The following is a 12,500-nucleotide window of genomic DNA, read 5'->3' as shown; positions in this document are numbered from 1 at the left end:
CTTAACAAGTCTAGAATATGGTTCGGCATTGGGAAACCACCCTTCCCAGAATAGAGGTCGAGCTTGACACGCACCACGTCCTGCAGGGGTTAAAGAGTAAACTCTGGCGTCCTGCGAGCAGCCTCCTGTGTAACCAGAGCAGACAGTGTCACAGAAAACAATGGAGAGCTGCTTTGTTCGCTCGGAAACAGAGAGCAGAGCGAGGGGATTATTTCTAAAATAGCTCCGTGTTTGTCTTAGACAGAGACTGGCCAATGTCACACTGCACTGAATCCACTTCACACACACACACACGCCGACACGCACACTTAACTCTTACACACACGTATGCACAGGATGAAGCCTTGAATACACACTTGTGAACATTCACACACATGGAAATACACGTAAGTACATCCTCATCAGCACACACACACCTACAGAAACACATGCAGCCTGAAACACAGACATACCACTGTCACTTGGACACACACACACACACACACACACACACACACACACACACACACACACACACACTGTAGATTGGAGTAGAGGGTGACAGCATGAAAGAGATAACGCAGCACACACAGGAAGCTGCTTTAGTGTGTGTGTGTGTGTGTGTGTGTGTGTGTGTGTGTGTAAATATGTGAGTGATCTAAGACCAGGCATTAGTGTTTCTGATAAAGTGAGGGGCCTTAAGTGGTTTGAGGAAGGAGAGAGCCCCCACATGTGTGTGTGTGTGTTGGGGTTGGGGTTGGGGTCAGGTGCCTGCTGCGTTTGTGTGTATCTGCTTACTGTCTGCCTTGTCGCCACGGCGATGACATCATGGCACACGACCGCCAAACGACGGAAAGAATGCCTCCCGTCTTCTTTACAGACGGAGAGCGAGACAAGAGGTGGGACGATAGAGCGGGTGACGAGGGAGGGGAGATGAGAAACGCCGGGTGGGCGAGAGATGCTGGCGGTAAATAGGTGAGAGAGAATAATGGGGAGAGAATATTAACGTAAATGGAAACTTGTTAAATGTTGAATAACCTGTGAAAAGTTCATACAACTGTATGAGCGTTACCATCACCTGCACGAAGCACAGTAGTAATTCAGCCTTTATATGGTGGAGCAGAAAGTAAAGGTGTGGAAGACGTAGCGCTTTTGTAGTCTTATCGACAGCTCAAATTGCCTTACAGCACGCTTCAGTCACACGCACATTCATACACTGGTGGCAGAGGCTACCGTGCACGGAGCGATAACGATTCACACACGCACACTCGCACACCAATGGCACAGCTGGCAGGAGCAATTTGGGGTTCAGTATTTTGCCCGAGGACACTTCGACATGTACATTCAGCCAGGGATCGAACCGCCGACCATCTGACGAGTGGGCAGCTGCTCTACCCTGCAGAAACTCTCACACACAAAGGGAAAAAAAAAAGGAATAAAATGGAGGAAATATTACTTAAAATGAGCTAAATTAAATGCTGACAGAACAGGAAAATTTCACTTACTGAGATTTTTCAAACTAGTAAAAATATCTAACCCACAGTTATATTAGAAGAAGTGCGGTAATAAAATCTCAGAAACAAGTTTTAATATCTTATTAAGATAATTAACTTATTAAGTTATATAGTCCCTTAAAAGCTGCCTGGTATGAAGGTTTATCTTGTCAGACAAAAAACAATCACATATTGCCCTCATTTCTCTTCGATTTCACATTTTGCATCCTCTGAGCCACGGCCACCCTCACTCAACCTTAAGCATATCGTGCACAGATATTGTAGGAAAAAGCAATTTAATGATGTTGGAATTGAACAATTAGACTGTGGGCATGAGCTTAAAGACACATCCTGAAACACTGCAGAAGTTAACTATATGATAAAGCAGGAAATGCATTAACAGGAAACTTATTACAATAATTTTATTGTCTGGCTCACTTATTGTGAGGTAAACAGCAGACTTACCCTGTTCGCTTTAAAGTAATCTACCAGGAATGTGGCCTTGTACGTTCGTGACTCCGCACTGCGCTGCTGGGCGACGACGTCCGTGAAAAAAAGCTGGGCCAGGCTCAACAATTTTCAGAGCTTCGCACTTTTAGACCCCATCTGCGCCAAGACAGTGGTCTTATAAATGAGGAGGCTGCGTTCGCTAACATCAGATGCCGCGGCTGAACAGTCAAAGAGCAGAGTGACGCCCGAACAAACTTTATCAACAGAAAATCCTGAGACAAATACGTTGCACCGCTGCAGCAGATAAGACAAAAGATGTTGCTAAAATAGGGGAAATATGAGTATGTTAGACTTCTTTAACAAGCGTTATTCTTTGCTTGCTGTTAGTAGACCTTCCTTTATCCTACTGCGCTCTCCATATTGTTCCAGAAAGGAAAGACTTGAAAGGAAAGTTACAGATCTGAGGCTGCGTATCCACTGGGAACCTTTTTTCCTCACCGTGTTGGCTGCATTGTCTTTGTTACTTTCAACAGTAAGGATACATTGCCAGCTGAGCTGAGAGCGCACTGTGTTTTTAAAGTGCCCTCTGACAGCGGAATTATCTAAAGATTTGGCAAAAGAGAGCCGCACTTGAAACAGATTTTAATGATCACATAGCAACAGCAGTAGCCACAACCAGCACTTGTCATAAGCACATGTTTAGCTCTGCAAGCTGAGAAGGCCAAGCAGAGGGTGTTTGAGTGTGTGTGTGTGCGCGCGTGTGTTGAGATGAAGGGGGAACCAAAGAGAGGCCCAGAATGAGACGAGTGCATCTGGAATAAATATCATTTTATCACCGAGGTTTATAAGTGCCATGTGCTGGCAGGTAACTCTCAGATATGGTATAAAACTAGACGCGCTGTTAGCTTTAACAAGACTAATGTTCCATTAGCCTTTCTCTGCATGTGTGTGTGATTCAATATGTGTGTGGACCGCTGTTTATATGAAAAAAACGACTGCGACAGTGTCCCCAGTGTCTCACAATCGGGACTTAAAGGAATGATCTGATGGCATAAAGGAAGGGATTGAGAATGTGTTGGGATGGTCAACACACCGATGAAGAGAAGAAGCATTTTAGATTCCCCATAAATGTACATCAAGGCTACAAATAAGGCCGGGTATCGAGCTTCAATGCTTCTCTTGGGTTCTAATAATCACCTTGAGCATGTTAAAATGAAAAGTCTTCTCTGAGCAGACTGACAGTGACCAGACTTGCCCGGGAATTGATCCCCAAACGCAGGCCTCAACTCCCTCAACCCTTGCTCCTGACAGGATTGCTGCAGTCCAGATGCATGATGGGACACTTGTACACTGACAGTGTGGTCAGTGAGGTTGACCAAAGAATCTGTGGGTCTTCGCACAGTCCAAACATGCAATCTGTCTTCATTTAGACACTCTCATCACTGCATTCCTGGCTTCACCGCCGCATCTGTATGTGTGTGTGTGTCCTCTTACATACAAATACGTTGTAAGTCAGAAGCGAGACTGGGAGAGACGGTCAAAGAGGGAACACGGTTGTTCTTCCAAATGCAAATTTGAAACTGCGTGTGTGTTTGTGTGTGTGTGATTGTGTGTGGCCAAGCCCTGTGGGATTGTGGAAAAAAAAACGTTGATTTAGATTCTCCCTGGAAACGGCCAGAATTCCGAGAAATCGTAGGCTTGGGTGTCCTCAGACGAGGCTCGGCCAGATCTGTGGCTGATGGGATGGATGGGATGCGGCTTGTTGCTTCCCGACCGCATGGAATGCTATCTATCTGTCAGCCCGGTGAACCGTCCAGGCCGGGGAAGAGACGGAGACAAGAGGGCTGGAAAGACAGAGACTAGAGAGTCATACCTGTATGCAAACAGAGAGTGTGTGTATTCATGTAGTTAAATAAAGTCAAAGGGAGGCTAATTCGTGGACCGAAACCGGAAGGCTCTGTGAAGTTATAAGCCACCACTTTTCCAATACACGCTCTGCTGAAGTGTCCATGTGCGGCTCTGCAGACTGAGGGAAAGATCATTTTATGCCGCTTTTGCTTTCATTGGATTGAAGATGGTATGGAGAGAAATAAGGGAGAAAGAGAGCAACACATGCCACAAACGTCCCCACCATGAACAAACTGGAAACATTTTGATTGCATGGTATGCGTCATACTTGACCACCAGGAAGGCCCAGATTTTTGCGAAAATACGCCAATTTTATCCTCCTAAATCAGCGGTGCTCCAATTAAGAGGACTTCCCTCCACTTGTTGACATGCCATGGTTTCACCATAACATTAAAGCACACCCAAATTAGTACGTAGCCATGCAGATCGTTTTGGTTTTCTTTGTCCAGATTTCGAGATATCCATCCAGGGGATTTCTGTCTCCACCCAGATTACAAGGGAGGTGACTGGAATTTTTTCTGTGGTGCTCATAAAGTTGTAAAATGATATTTCAGAATATTTAACAGGAACATCTTGTGTCCTTGTTCCTCGTGATGATCCTCAGAGAATATTTTAAATATAATTCTCAATGCTATGAGCACCACAAGCGTAATTATGTTCACCTCCAGAGCTCTCCGCTATCTCAAAACAGTCGGCATGGCTCAATACCTCGAGATGGAAATGAAAAAAGCTTTTAATAGTGTTGACAGAGCGAGAAAAAGCTGCATTCAACAGTGTCTTTTACGTTCCATCTGTGCCTTAAAAGTTCAGAAATTCAAGCAGTTAGCAGCAAGCCTGGCTTTAATTAAATCAAATAAGGTTATTCCTAGTATTGCTAACAAAATATACGCTTGTTCTCTGTTCAGGCAAGAGGCGCTGCTGGCAGCCATAAGTGAGAAAGACGCCAACATCGCCCTGCTGGAGCTGTCCTCGTCCAAGAAGAAGAAAACCCAGGAAGAGGTGGCAGCTCTGAAGAGGGAGAAGGACAGTCTGGTTCATCAGCTCAAGCAGCAGGTAGGATCGCTTCGCACACGCTAAGACACATCGTCTGACGTCCAAGTGGACACCGGGAAAGTTATTTGAAAGCGAGTAAAAAGGGTGGAAAGGAGACGAAAGGGAGCACAGGTGAGGTGGCAACGATGAGAGGAGCGAGGAAAACAAGAGAGGCAGAGAGAAACTGAGTCCAGATGTGACCACAGTCCTCCGACCACCAAGGGTAAATTTAGGATTAACCTACTCCTCCCACACTCACCACACGCACACACACATGGTTCAAATGTTCTGCAAATCACCGGTGACAACACTTTCATATGAATTTCTATTTATTTACATTTTCTGTCCGCACGTACACACACTAGCACACAGAGTCTGACACGTCATTCCGCTGGTATGGATGCACCTTCACACAGAGTTCAAGCACACAACTATGTACACACACACACACACACACACACACGCATGCACGCACATACCGATATGTACACACTCACCCAGGCCAAAAACAAGGATATAAACATGACCAAATGCCTCTGTGGTTCCACACAGAGGTCTATTCACACACTCAGAGACACACTCACACGCAGTAAAGGTTCTCGTGGGTCTAGTGAATTAACCAACCCCTGAGTGGATGAGCCTACTGGGAGTTTGGTGTATTTCTTCTCATCTTCTGTCCACTTCAGTTCCTCTTCTTCATCTCTGCAACGACAGATGGTTCTCCTGGATCTACATTAATAGATCATTTAATACACAATAAGGAGGTCAAAGGTCAGCGCTTTGGTGTTTAGCGTGAGATCATGGAGGTCTTTGACTTCCTTCTGGCTGCTCAAACACACAAACAGCGTGGAAATAATGTACTGATAAGGCACTTTCAATTGTAATGAACTATTAGAAAAGGGCCCTGCACACATCACATGTGCACCAGTTATCACATGCATTCAGTTTCTTTATTTCTGCTTCCATGAGACCAACATTCACGCACACACATCACGATTGAGCAACAGATTGAAGGGCTTTGCATTAGCCCTGATTCACAAACTGCCGTTCAGCTGCTAACGATGGAGTTGTCATCCTCAAACCAGCTCAGATAGATAAGACGCAACAATTCCCTTTTTGCGAAAGATTTCCAGTTATTGACTACTGCCAAAAATCCACTTAATGGATAGAATGAGCTCAGAAGGATTGAGTGAGATAGATGTCGCACGCTTAGGCAAGATCATGTGCATGTGTGTGTGTCAGAAATAGCTGGAAGTGGTGTTTAAGAGAAAAAGCAGGGGGTGTTAGAGAGTGGCTGTGTCAAATGAAGTCATTATAACACGCATCACTCTCCTCTCTCTTCCTCCCTCATCCCTCCATCTCTCTCCGTCCTATTTGAAGTCATTTATGACACCTCAGGGTCTCGAAGGTGGTTACTGACAACACAGAGACTCCACTGTCTGCTGCTATGTATGTGTGTGTGTGTGTGTGTGTGTGTGCGCGTGCGTGCAAGGGTGTGAGCGGTTTTACTCCCCCCTCTGTGTCTCTCTCTCTCTTTTTCTTTCTGTGGTGTCATAATTTTCAATCCCTCAGTGATGGATCGCAGCCGAGACTTCCTCAATATTCCCGTCTGTGTCTGTGTGTGCGTTTGTGTGTGTTTGCAGCGTAACCGTCCAGCGAGTTGAGGCTGGCGTGGTATTTTTAGCTCCTTCGCAGTGGCCTATGCACACACATTGCCGTTGATAACCTGCCTGACAGATGGACAGAGTTTGAAATTAGAGGCGAGCGAAAATCAGCGATGGAGTAAATTCAGGTTGCGTAAGGTCTAATATGTTAGGTGTAAACAGAAAGGAGGTTTTTTTTTTAGAGCTTCGCCATCGCGAGTCAGTATTTTTAGACTGGACGGGCGCTTTGCGAGTGCACATATACACACATGCGTTCTGAATTTGGGTTCAAAACACCAGCGGTGCAAAACCTCAGAGCGGGGTACATTCAGAGGGATCAGATCAAAGTGTATAATCAGCCCGAGTCATTAAAATTCAGTTCTCGGGGAAAACAGAATCACCTTTCCTACAGGGACAAATATGTAATTCATTCATTATGTAATTCAAGTATAAAAGAGAACAGAAGGCTCCATTTAGATTAACAGAGTAGTAGAGAGAAGAACAGCGGGGCTGTTTGTCGGGCAATTATCATTTTTTGTACGGCAAATATTTTTGTATTTCCAAGCAAAATTCTGCAAAATAGGTGATCACTTAAAACTTAGTATCAGACGTTTTTACAGTATCAGTGCAGTAATTTATTAAAGTAGCACATACTGTGCACTAATCGAATGTCTAACATTCAGTCAGGAGAGGCTGATAAATGGATGGATTCAAGAGAGAGAAATGCACATAAATCACACATAAAAACACACCTGAATGTGTGTGTGTGTCCCTGAAAGTGTTTCCTGCGTTTTACCCCCTGACCCCCAGCTGCAGCGCAGGCAGGAGGCTGTAGATCAAGGTGACCTCAGCTCTCGTCACTCTCCCTCTCCTCCCGTCTTTCTCACAGTCTCCTTCCTCTTCACTTTTATTCTCGTTTTTAGTTTCTTCAGCAGACAGAGAATAAAACCGTGAGAGCAAGAGAGAGAAGAGTGTGTGAAAGCAAAGGGAAGAGGGAGTGATAGTAATATTTTATGAAATGGAACCAGAGAAAGAGGAGGGGGGAAGGTGAGTGATATACCGCCATCTGCCCCAGCAACAGGCACATTTGGTTAACAGGTTTAGTGCTGGTGTATGTGTGGCCGTGGCCTTGGCCATTGTTCCACACCTGTGTGGCTAAATCTCACCTCTAATGTGGACTTTTTTAAGACTTTGGCTCTGGTGATGGCTTTGGATCCCTCTGTAAGATGATGATCTGGTATTTTCCAAGTTTCTGCTTAAGTGTTATTTTTTTACCTCGCCCACAACAGTCTTAAATGATATTGCAGAAACACACACAAAAAAGAAAACCTCAGAAAAGGGACGGGGGACATTTAAAAAGTTTAAACCTCTACGCTAAAACATACGCAGACGTTACACTGAAAATAAGACCCTCGGCCACTTTAGACCACGAAACTTTGAATCCTGTGAACGGATGAGTGTGTGATGGCTTTAATTTAGAAGTAACTGCAGTTGAAAAGGGATATTTCTGGTATTCAGGACAGAAGTCTCAATTAATTATCAGTTCGTCAGGGAGCCAGTTAGTTACAGACGATGTGATGTGCATGAAAGTCTGCAAACTTCAATACCGCAGTGTTTCTTTTTCCGAGTCATGGGGACTTTATTCATTTGCCTCCCTCTTTACTCTCTTAGCTGTTCGTTATTAATTGTTTGTGTCTGTCATGGCCTCTCCTGTTACTGTCAGTGAAAAAATGTCTAATCTAATTTATTGCCCCGTAGAGACGGAATCAGTATGAAATAATTCCCCTCAGTGCTGAACTCAGACACTTTTCATTGTCATTTGTAATTTTCCACTTATCAACAACTTTCTCTTCTTGATGGAGAAACGAGGGGAGCGAGCTCATCTAATTCTTTACCACGATTAAATACTCCTCGTCCAACCATGACTCAGCAACTTTTCATTATTGATAATTGCATAGATATCAACAAAGGTTCTTCTTTCACCACTGGAGGGAAAGACGAAACAATAATCTAATCTAATATTCCCCAGAGCCTTATCGCGATGAAATTATTTCCTTCTGAGCATGACTCAGCAGTCCCCCCCACCCCCCCAAACTTCACTCGGTGTTCATTTGTTCCTCATTCTGTCCGTTGTCAGCAGGTTACAGCCGAGAGCCACAGGAAGGATAGATGGAGGGGAGAAGAGGAGGAAGGAACAATGAGGGAGGAGGAGGAGGAGTGAAATAATGGTGTGATGATTAAATTAAGTGAGAAAGAGAGAGCTGGCAGAGAAACAAGTGAGCTGAGGTCAGCATTCCTGACAATTAGAGAAAAGGGGAAGATGTAAAGAAAGGCCAGCGAGGAAAATGAGAGGAGGACGGGGAGGAGGAGGCGTTAATTTCTTCCTTTCCTTCAGTTTGTTCTCCTCTTACCTCATTCTTTTTTACCCTCACCTTTTCTCACCCTGCTCTCTCCTTACGCCACTTTGCTCTTCGCACACCTCTTCCGCTGTTTCTCCTATTGTTTCCCCTCCACCTCCTCCATTTTGTCTTCTCCAATTCATAGATTTGAGGTCAGTGTTTGGGGGTCAACAGGATTAAATATTAATAGAGGAAGAGAAAGACAGAAAGGAGAGAGATATTTTGTTCCAAAAGCTAGGTGAACTACTCTAGCTAGTGAGCTAACCGCTAACATGCCTAGCAGCCAGGATGTGACAGTCGAAAACGATCCCAGAGCTGCTTTCTATTGTCTCTCCACTGTGTCATTTACACCCTCTCTGACATTTTGTTCTCAAAATTGCTCATCATTTAATTCAACAAAGAGTTTCATTTGGGAGCTAACGAGCTTGCTAAATGCTTCTTAACTGTCTGTTAGTGAGCTTGTTAGCTTGTTCACGAAAGTTAGAAAGAAAGTGTTCAGTATACATATGTGTATTTTTAGCTCTGTGTTAAGCTAACTTATGTGGCTTAGCTTGTTATTGGTGCAATGGCACAAATTTTGCCCCTGCGAGGAAGTTCTACGTCATTTTTAAAGCTGGTGTATCCTGTTGAATTTAGTCTGAATATGGCTGGAAAAAGATATTTTGACATGTCTTCTATTGGCCTCAGTTCTGAGTCTTTGTAGCATGCATGATTCAGGCGTCGAGAAGATTGTTGAAACAAACAAAAAAAAAACCTAACACGATAACTACAAAGACAAAAGAAAACCAGTGGAAAAAGACAGAACAACGAGAAAAGGAAAAGACATGGAAACGAGGACGTGTTGCAGAGAGGAGGGAGGAAAAGAGTGGGAGAGAGAATTAGTCACGGATACAGGGGCATGTTAAGGAGCTCAAAAGTCAAGAGGGAGAGAAAGCAAGAGAGGAAAAACATAAAATCCTGTGTCTATGGAGAGAAAGAGACTTAGGATCGCTGTAAAAACAAAAGTTTAGATTATGACAGAAAGAGGGACTAAGGAGCATATTGTTCAGTACGCTGTGTTACAGAACAGAGAGACTTAATCATTGAAAGTACTGTGTGTTAGAGGCCTGAAAGATAAAGACAGGGAGAAGGAAAAGGGAGGAATTTGGGGGATTATTTAGATTCAGAAAGCTCTGAGATGAAGAGAAAGAAAGAAGGGGACAATGGCAGATACAGTGCGTTTGCAGAAGGGTAGCAGGGAGATTATATGTAGAAAAGCCATGTTGGAGACATCAGAGATCAAGCACACAGCTTATCCTCTTCAGCGTCACTCCTCATCTCACTCCTCCTTTGGTTGTTGTTTCTTTCTTTCCCCATGCCCAAGTCTTTCTTTTTCTGAAATTAAGAGTAGCCGATTAATTTGTTCATTCATTCTTCATTTATTATGTTTTCATGCTTCCATCACTAAAAGTGAGTTCATGGTCTTGGGTTTGAGGAGAGTCAACCCAGAAGTGCAGCACTCCGCCATTCTGTGTCCATAACAGTCAATGCAGTTGTGAAATCCGACCTGTTGTGTTGTAGCATCCAGCCCGGCTAGCTCAGTCGGTAGAGCATGAGACTCTTAATCTCAGGGTCGTGGGTTCGAGCCCCACGTTGGGCGCAGGATTTTTGATCTTCTCTGTCCACTCATCAAATCCCTTTCCCTTGGATGTGTTGGATTTATGATGGATGAACATAGACTGAAATACTCTATGTTGAATTTGTCAATGCCACCTGGACCCAGGCCTTCTGTGATGTTGTTGGTTGCTGCTCTTCTCTCAACTGGCTTTCAGTTGTCAGGATGGCTCAGCAGTCTCAGGCACCAGATGCAAGGACTGACTTCTGTCTGAGCAAATTGACATGTAAGACTACCTGCGGCTTTCATCCCTGTACTATGATCGTCCCATATGATCTAATCTAATCTAATCAGTTGTGAAAGTTTACCTTGCCAGGCCCGGCTAGCTCAGTCGGTAGAGCATGAGACTCTTAATCTCAGGGTCGTGGGTTCGAGCCCCACGTTGGGCGCAGGAGTTTTGACCTTCTCTATCCACTCATCAAATCACTTTCCCTTGGATGTGTTGGACTTATAATGGATGGAAACAGATAGACTGAAATATTGTGACTTTGTCATTGCCTTTCAGTTGTCAGGATGGCCGAGCGGGCTCATGCACCAGATTCAATCACTGCCTCATTTATTATATTTTAATGCTTCCTGAGCAAATGGACTTGTAGTCTTCAGTTTGAGGTGGGCTTTCAAATTCCCCTTCTGGCACAGATTTTGCCTGCAGGTTTCATCCTTGTAGTTTGATAACCTGGTACAATCTAATATACATATCTTGATCTTTAAATTCATGGTCTTGGGTTTGAGGAGCGTCAACCCAGAAGTGCGGCACTCCACCATTCTCATTTTCCATAAAAGTCAATGCAGTGACGAAATCGGACCCATTTTGTTGCAGTGTTAAGCCCGGCTAGCTCAGTCGGTAGAGCATGAGACTCTTAATCTCAGGGTCGTGGGTTCGAGCCCCATGTTGGGCGCAGGATTTTTGATCTTCTCTGTCCACTTATCAAATCCCTTTCCCTTGGATGTGTTGGATTTATGATGGATGGACACAGATAGACTGAAATATTGTGACTTTGTCAATGCCACCTGAGCACAGGACATCTAGGTAGCTGTGGTCTTAACTGAAGTCTGGCTTTCAGTCGACAGGACGGCTGAGCGGTCTCAGGAGCCACACTAAATGGACTCCAGCCTTAGCAAATGGACTTGTAGTCTGCAGATTGAGGTGTTGCTTCAAATTTCCCTTCTGGCACAGATTTTGCCTGCAGGTTTCATCCTTGTTGCTTGGATCACTTGTTACTATCTAATATACATATCTTTAGATCTTTAAATTCATGGTCTTGGGTTTGAGGAGCGTCAACCCAGAAGTGCAGCACTCCACCATCCTCAGTGTCCATAACAGTCAATGCAGTTGCGAAATTGGACCCATTGTGTTACAGTGTCCAGCCCGGCTAGCTCAGTCGGTAGAGCATGAGACTCTTAATCTCAGGGTCGTGGGTTCGATCCCCACGTTGGGTGCAGGATTTTTGACCTTCTCTATCCACTCATCAGATCCCTTTCCATTGGATGTGTTGGAGTTATGATGGATGGACATAGACTGAAATACGTTGACTTTGTCACTGCCATCTGAAACCAGGACATCTGTGTTGTTGTTGTTGTTGTTGTTGTAGGTTGCTTTTCGCCCATTATGATCTAATCTAATCACCTTGATCTATAGATTTGTGGTCTTGGTTCTGACGAGAGTCAACATGAAAGTGAAGCCCTCCACTCTCAGTGTTCTCAGTCCATAACAGTCAATGCAGTTGCGAGATTGGACCCATTTTGTTGCAGCATACAGCCCGGCTAGCTCAGTCGGTAGAGCATGAGACTCTTAATCTCAGGGTCGTGGGTTCGAGCCCCACGTTGGGCGAAGTAATTTTGATCTTCTCTGTCCACTCATCAAATCCCTTTCCCTTGAATATGTTCGACCTGTAATGGATGGACACAGATCTGAAATATATCAATGCCACCTGAACACAGA

General features: G+C 44.4%; 1 protein-coding gene and 5 non-coding genes across 12 annotated transcripts in view; all 6 read left to right on the top strand.

Moving 5' to 3' along the window:
- The window catches only part of LOC139350863 (ELKS/Rab6-interacting/CAST family member 1-like), a 115,446-nt gene that overhangs the window by 78,621 nt on the left and 24,325 nt on the right, over nucleotides 1–12,500 (top strand). For all 7 annotated transcript variants that reach the window (XR_011603549.1, XR_011603548.1, XR_011603547.1 and 4 more), the window contains one exon: nucleotides 4,736–4,883. Coding sequence is in view for 4 of the 7 variants with exons in the window: in XM_070992507.1 (XP_070848608.1) it covers nucleotides 4,736–4,883 (148 nt within the window). In the remaining 3 variants the exon portion in view is untranslated. The remainder of the gene's footprint in view (nucleotides 1–4,735; nucleotides 4,884–12,500) is intronic.
- On the top strand, nucleotides 10,471–10,543 carry trnak-cuu (transfer RNA lysine (anticodon CUU)). The gene has a single exon. It is a non-coding gene; the product is annotated as a tRNA-Lys (tRNA).
- trnak-cuu (transfer RNA lysine (anticodon CUU)) lies at nucleotides 10,875–10,947 on the top strand. Its single transcript has one exon. It is a non-coding gene; the product is annotated as a tRNA-Lys (tRNA).
- On the top strand, nucleotides 11,385–11,457 carry trnak-cuu (transfer RNA lysine (anticodon CUU)). The gene has a single exon. It is a non-coding gene; the product is annotated as a tRNA-Lys (tRNA).
- Nucleotides 11,926–11,998, top strand: trnak-cuu (transfer RNA lysine (anticodon CUU)). The gene has a single exon. It is a non-coding gene; the product is annotated as a tRNA-Lys (tRNA).
- trnak-cuu (transfer RNA lysine (anticodon CUU)) lies at nucleotides 12,317–12,389 on the top strand. Its single transcript has one exon. It is a non-coding gene; the product is annotated as a tRNA-Lys (tRNA).

Source organism: Chaetodon trifascialis, chromosome 22 (assembly GCF_039877785.1).
Source record: "Chaetodon trifascialis isolate fChaTrf1 chromosome 22, fChaTrf1.hap1, whole genome shotgun sequence".
NCBI classification, from domain to species: domain Eukaryota; kingdom Metazoa; phylum Chordata; class Actinopteri; order Chaetodontiformes; family Chaetodontidae; genus Chaetodon; species Chaetodon trifascialis.
The sequence above is the reverse complement of the archived record's forward strand: the minus strand, read 5'-3'. Positions and strand labels throughout refer to the sequence as shown.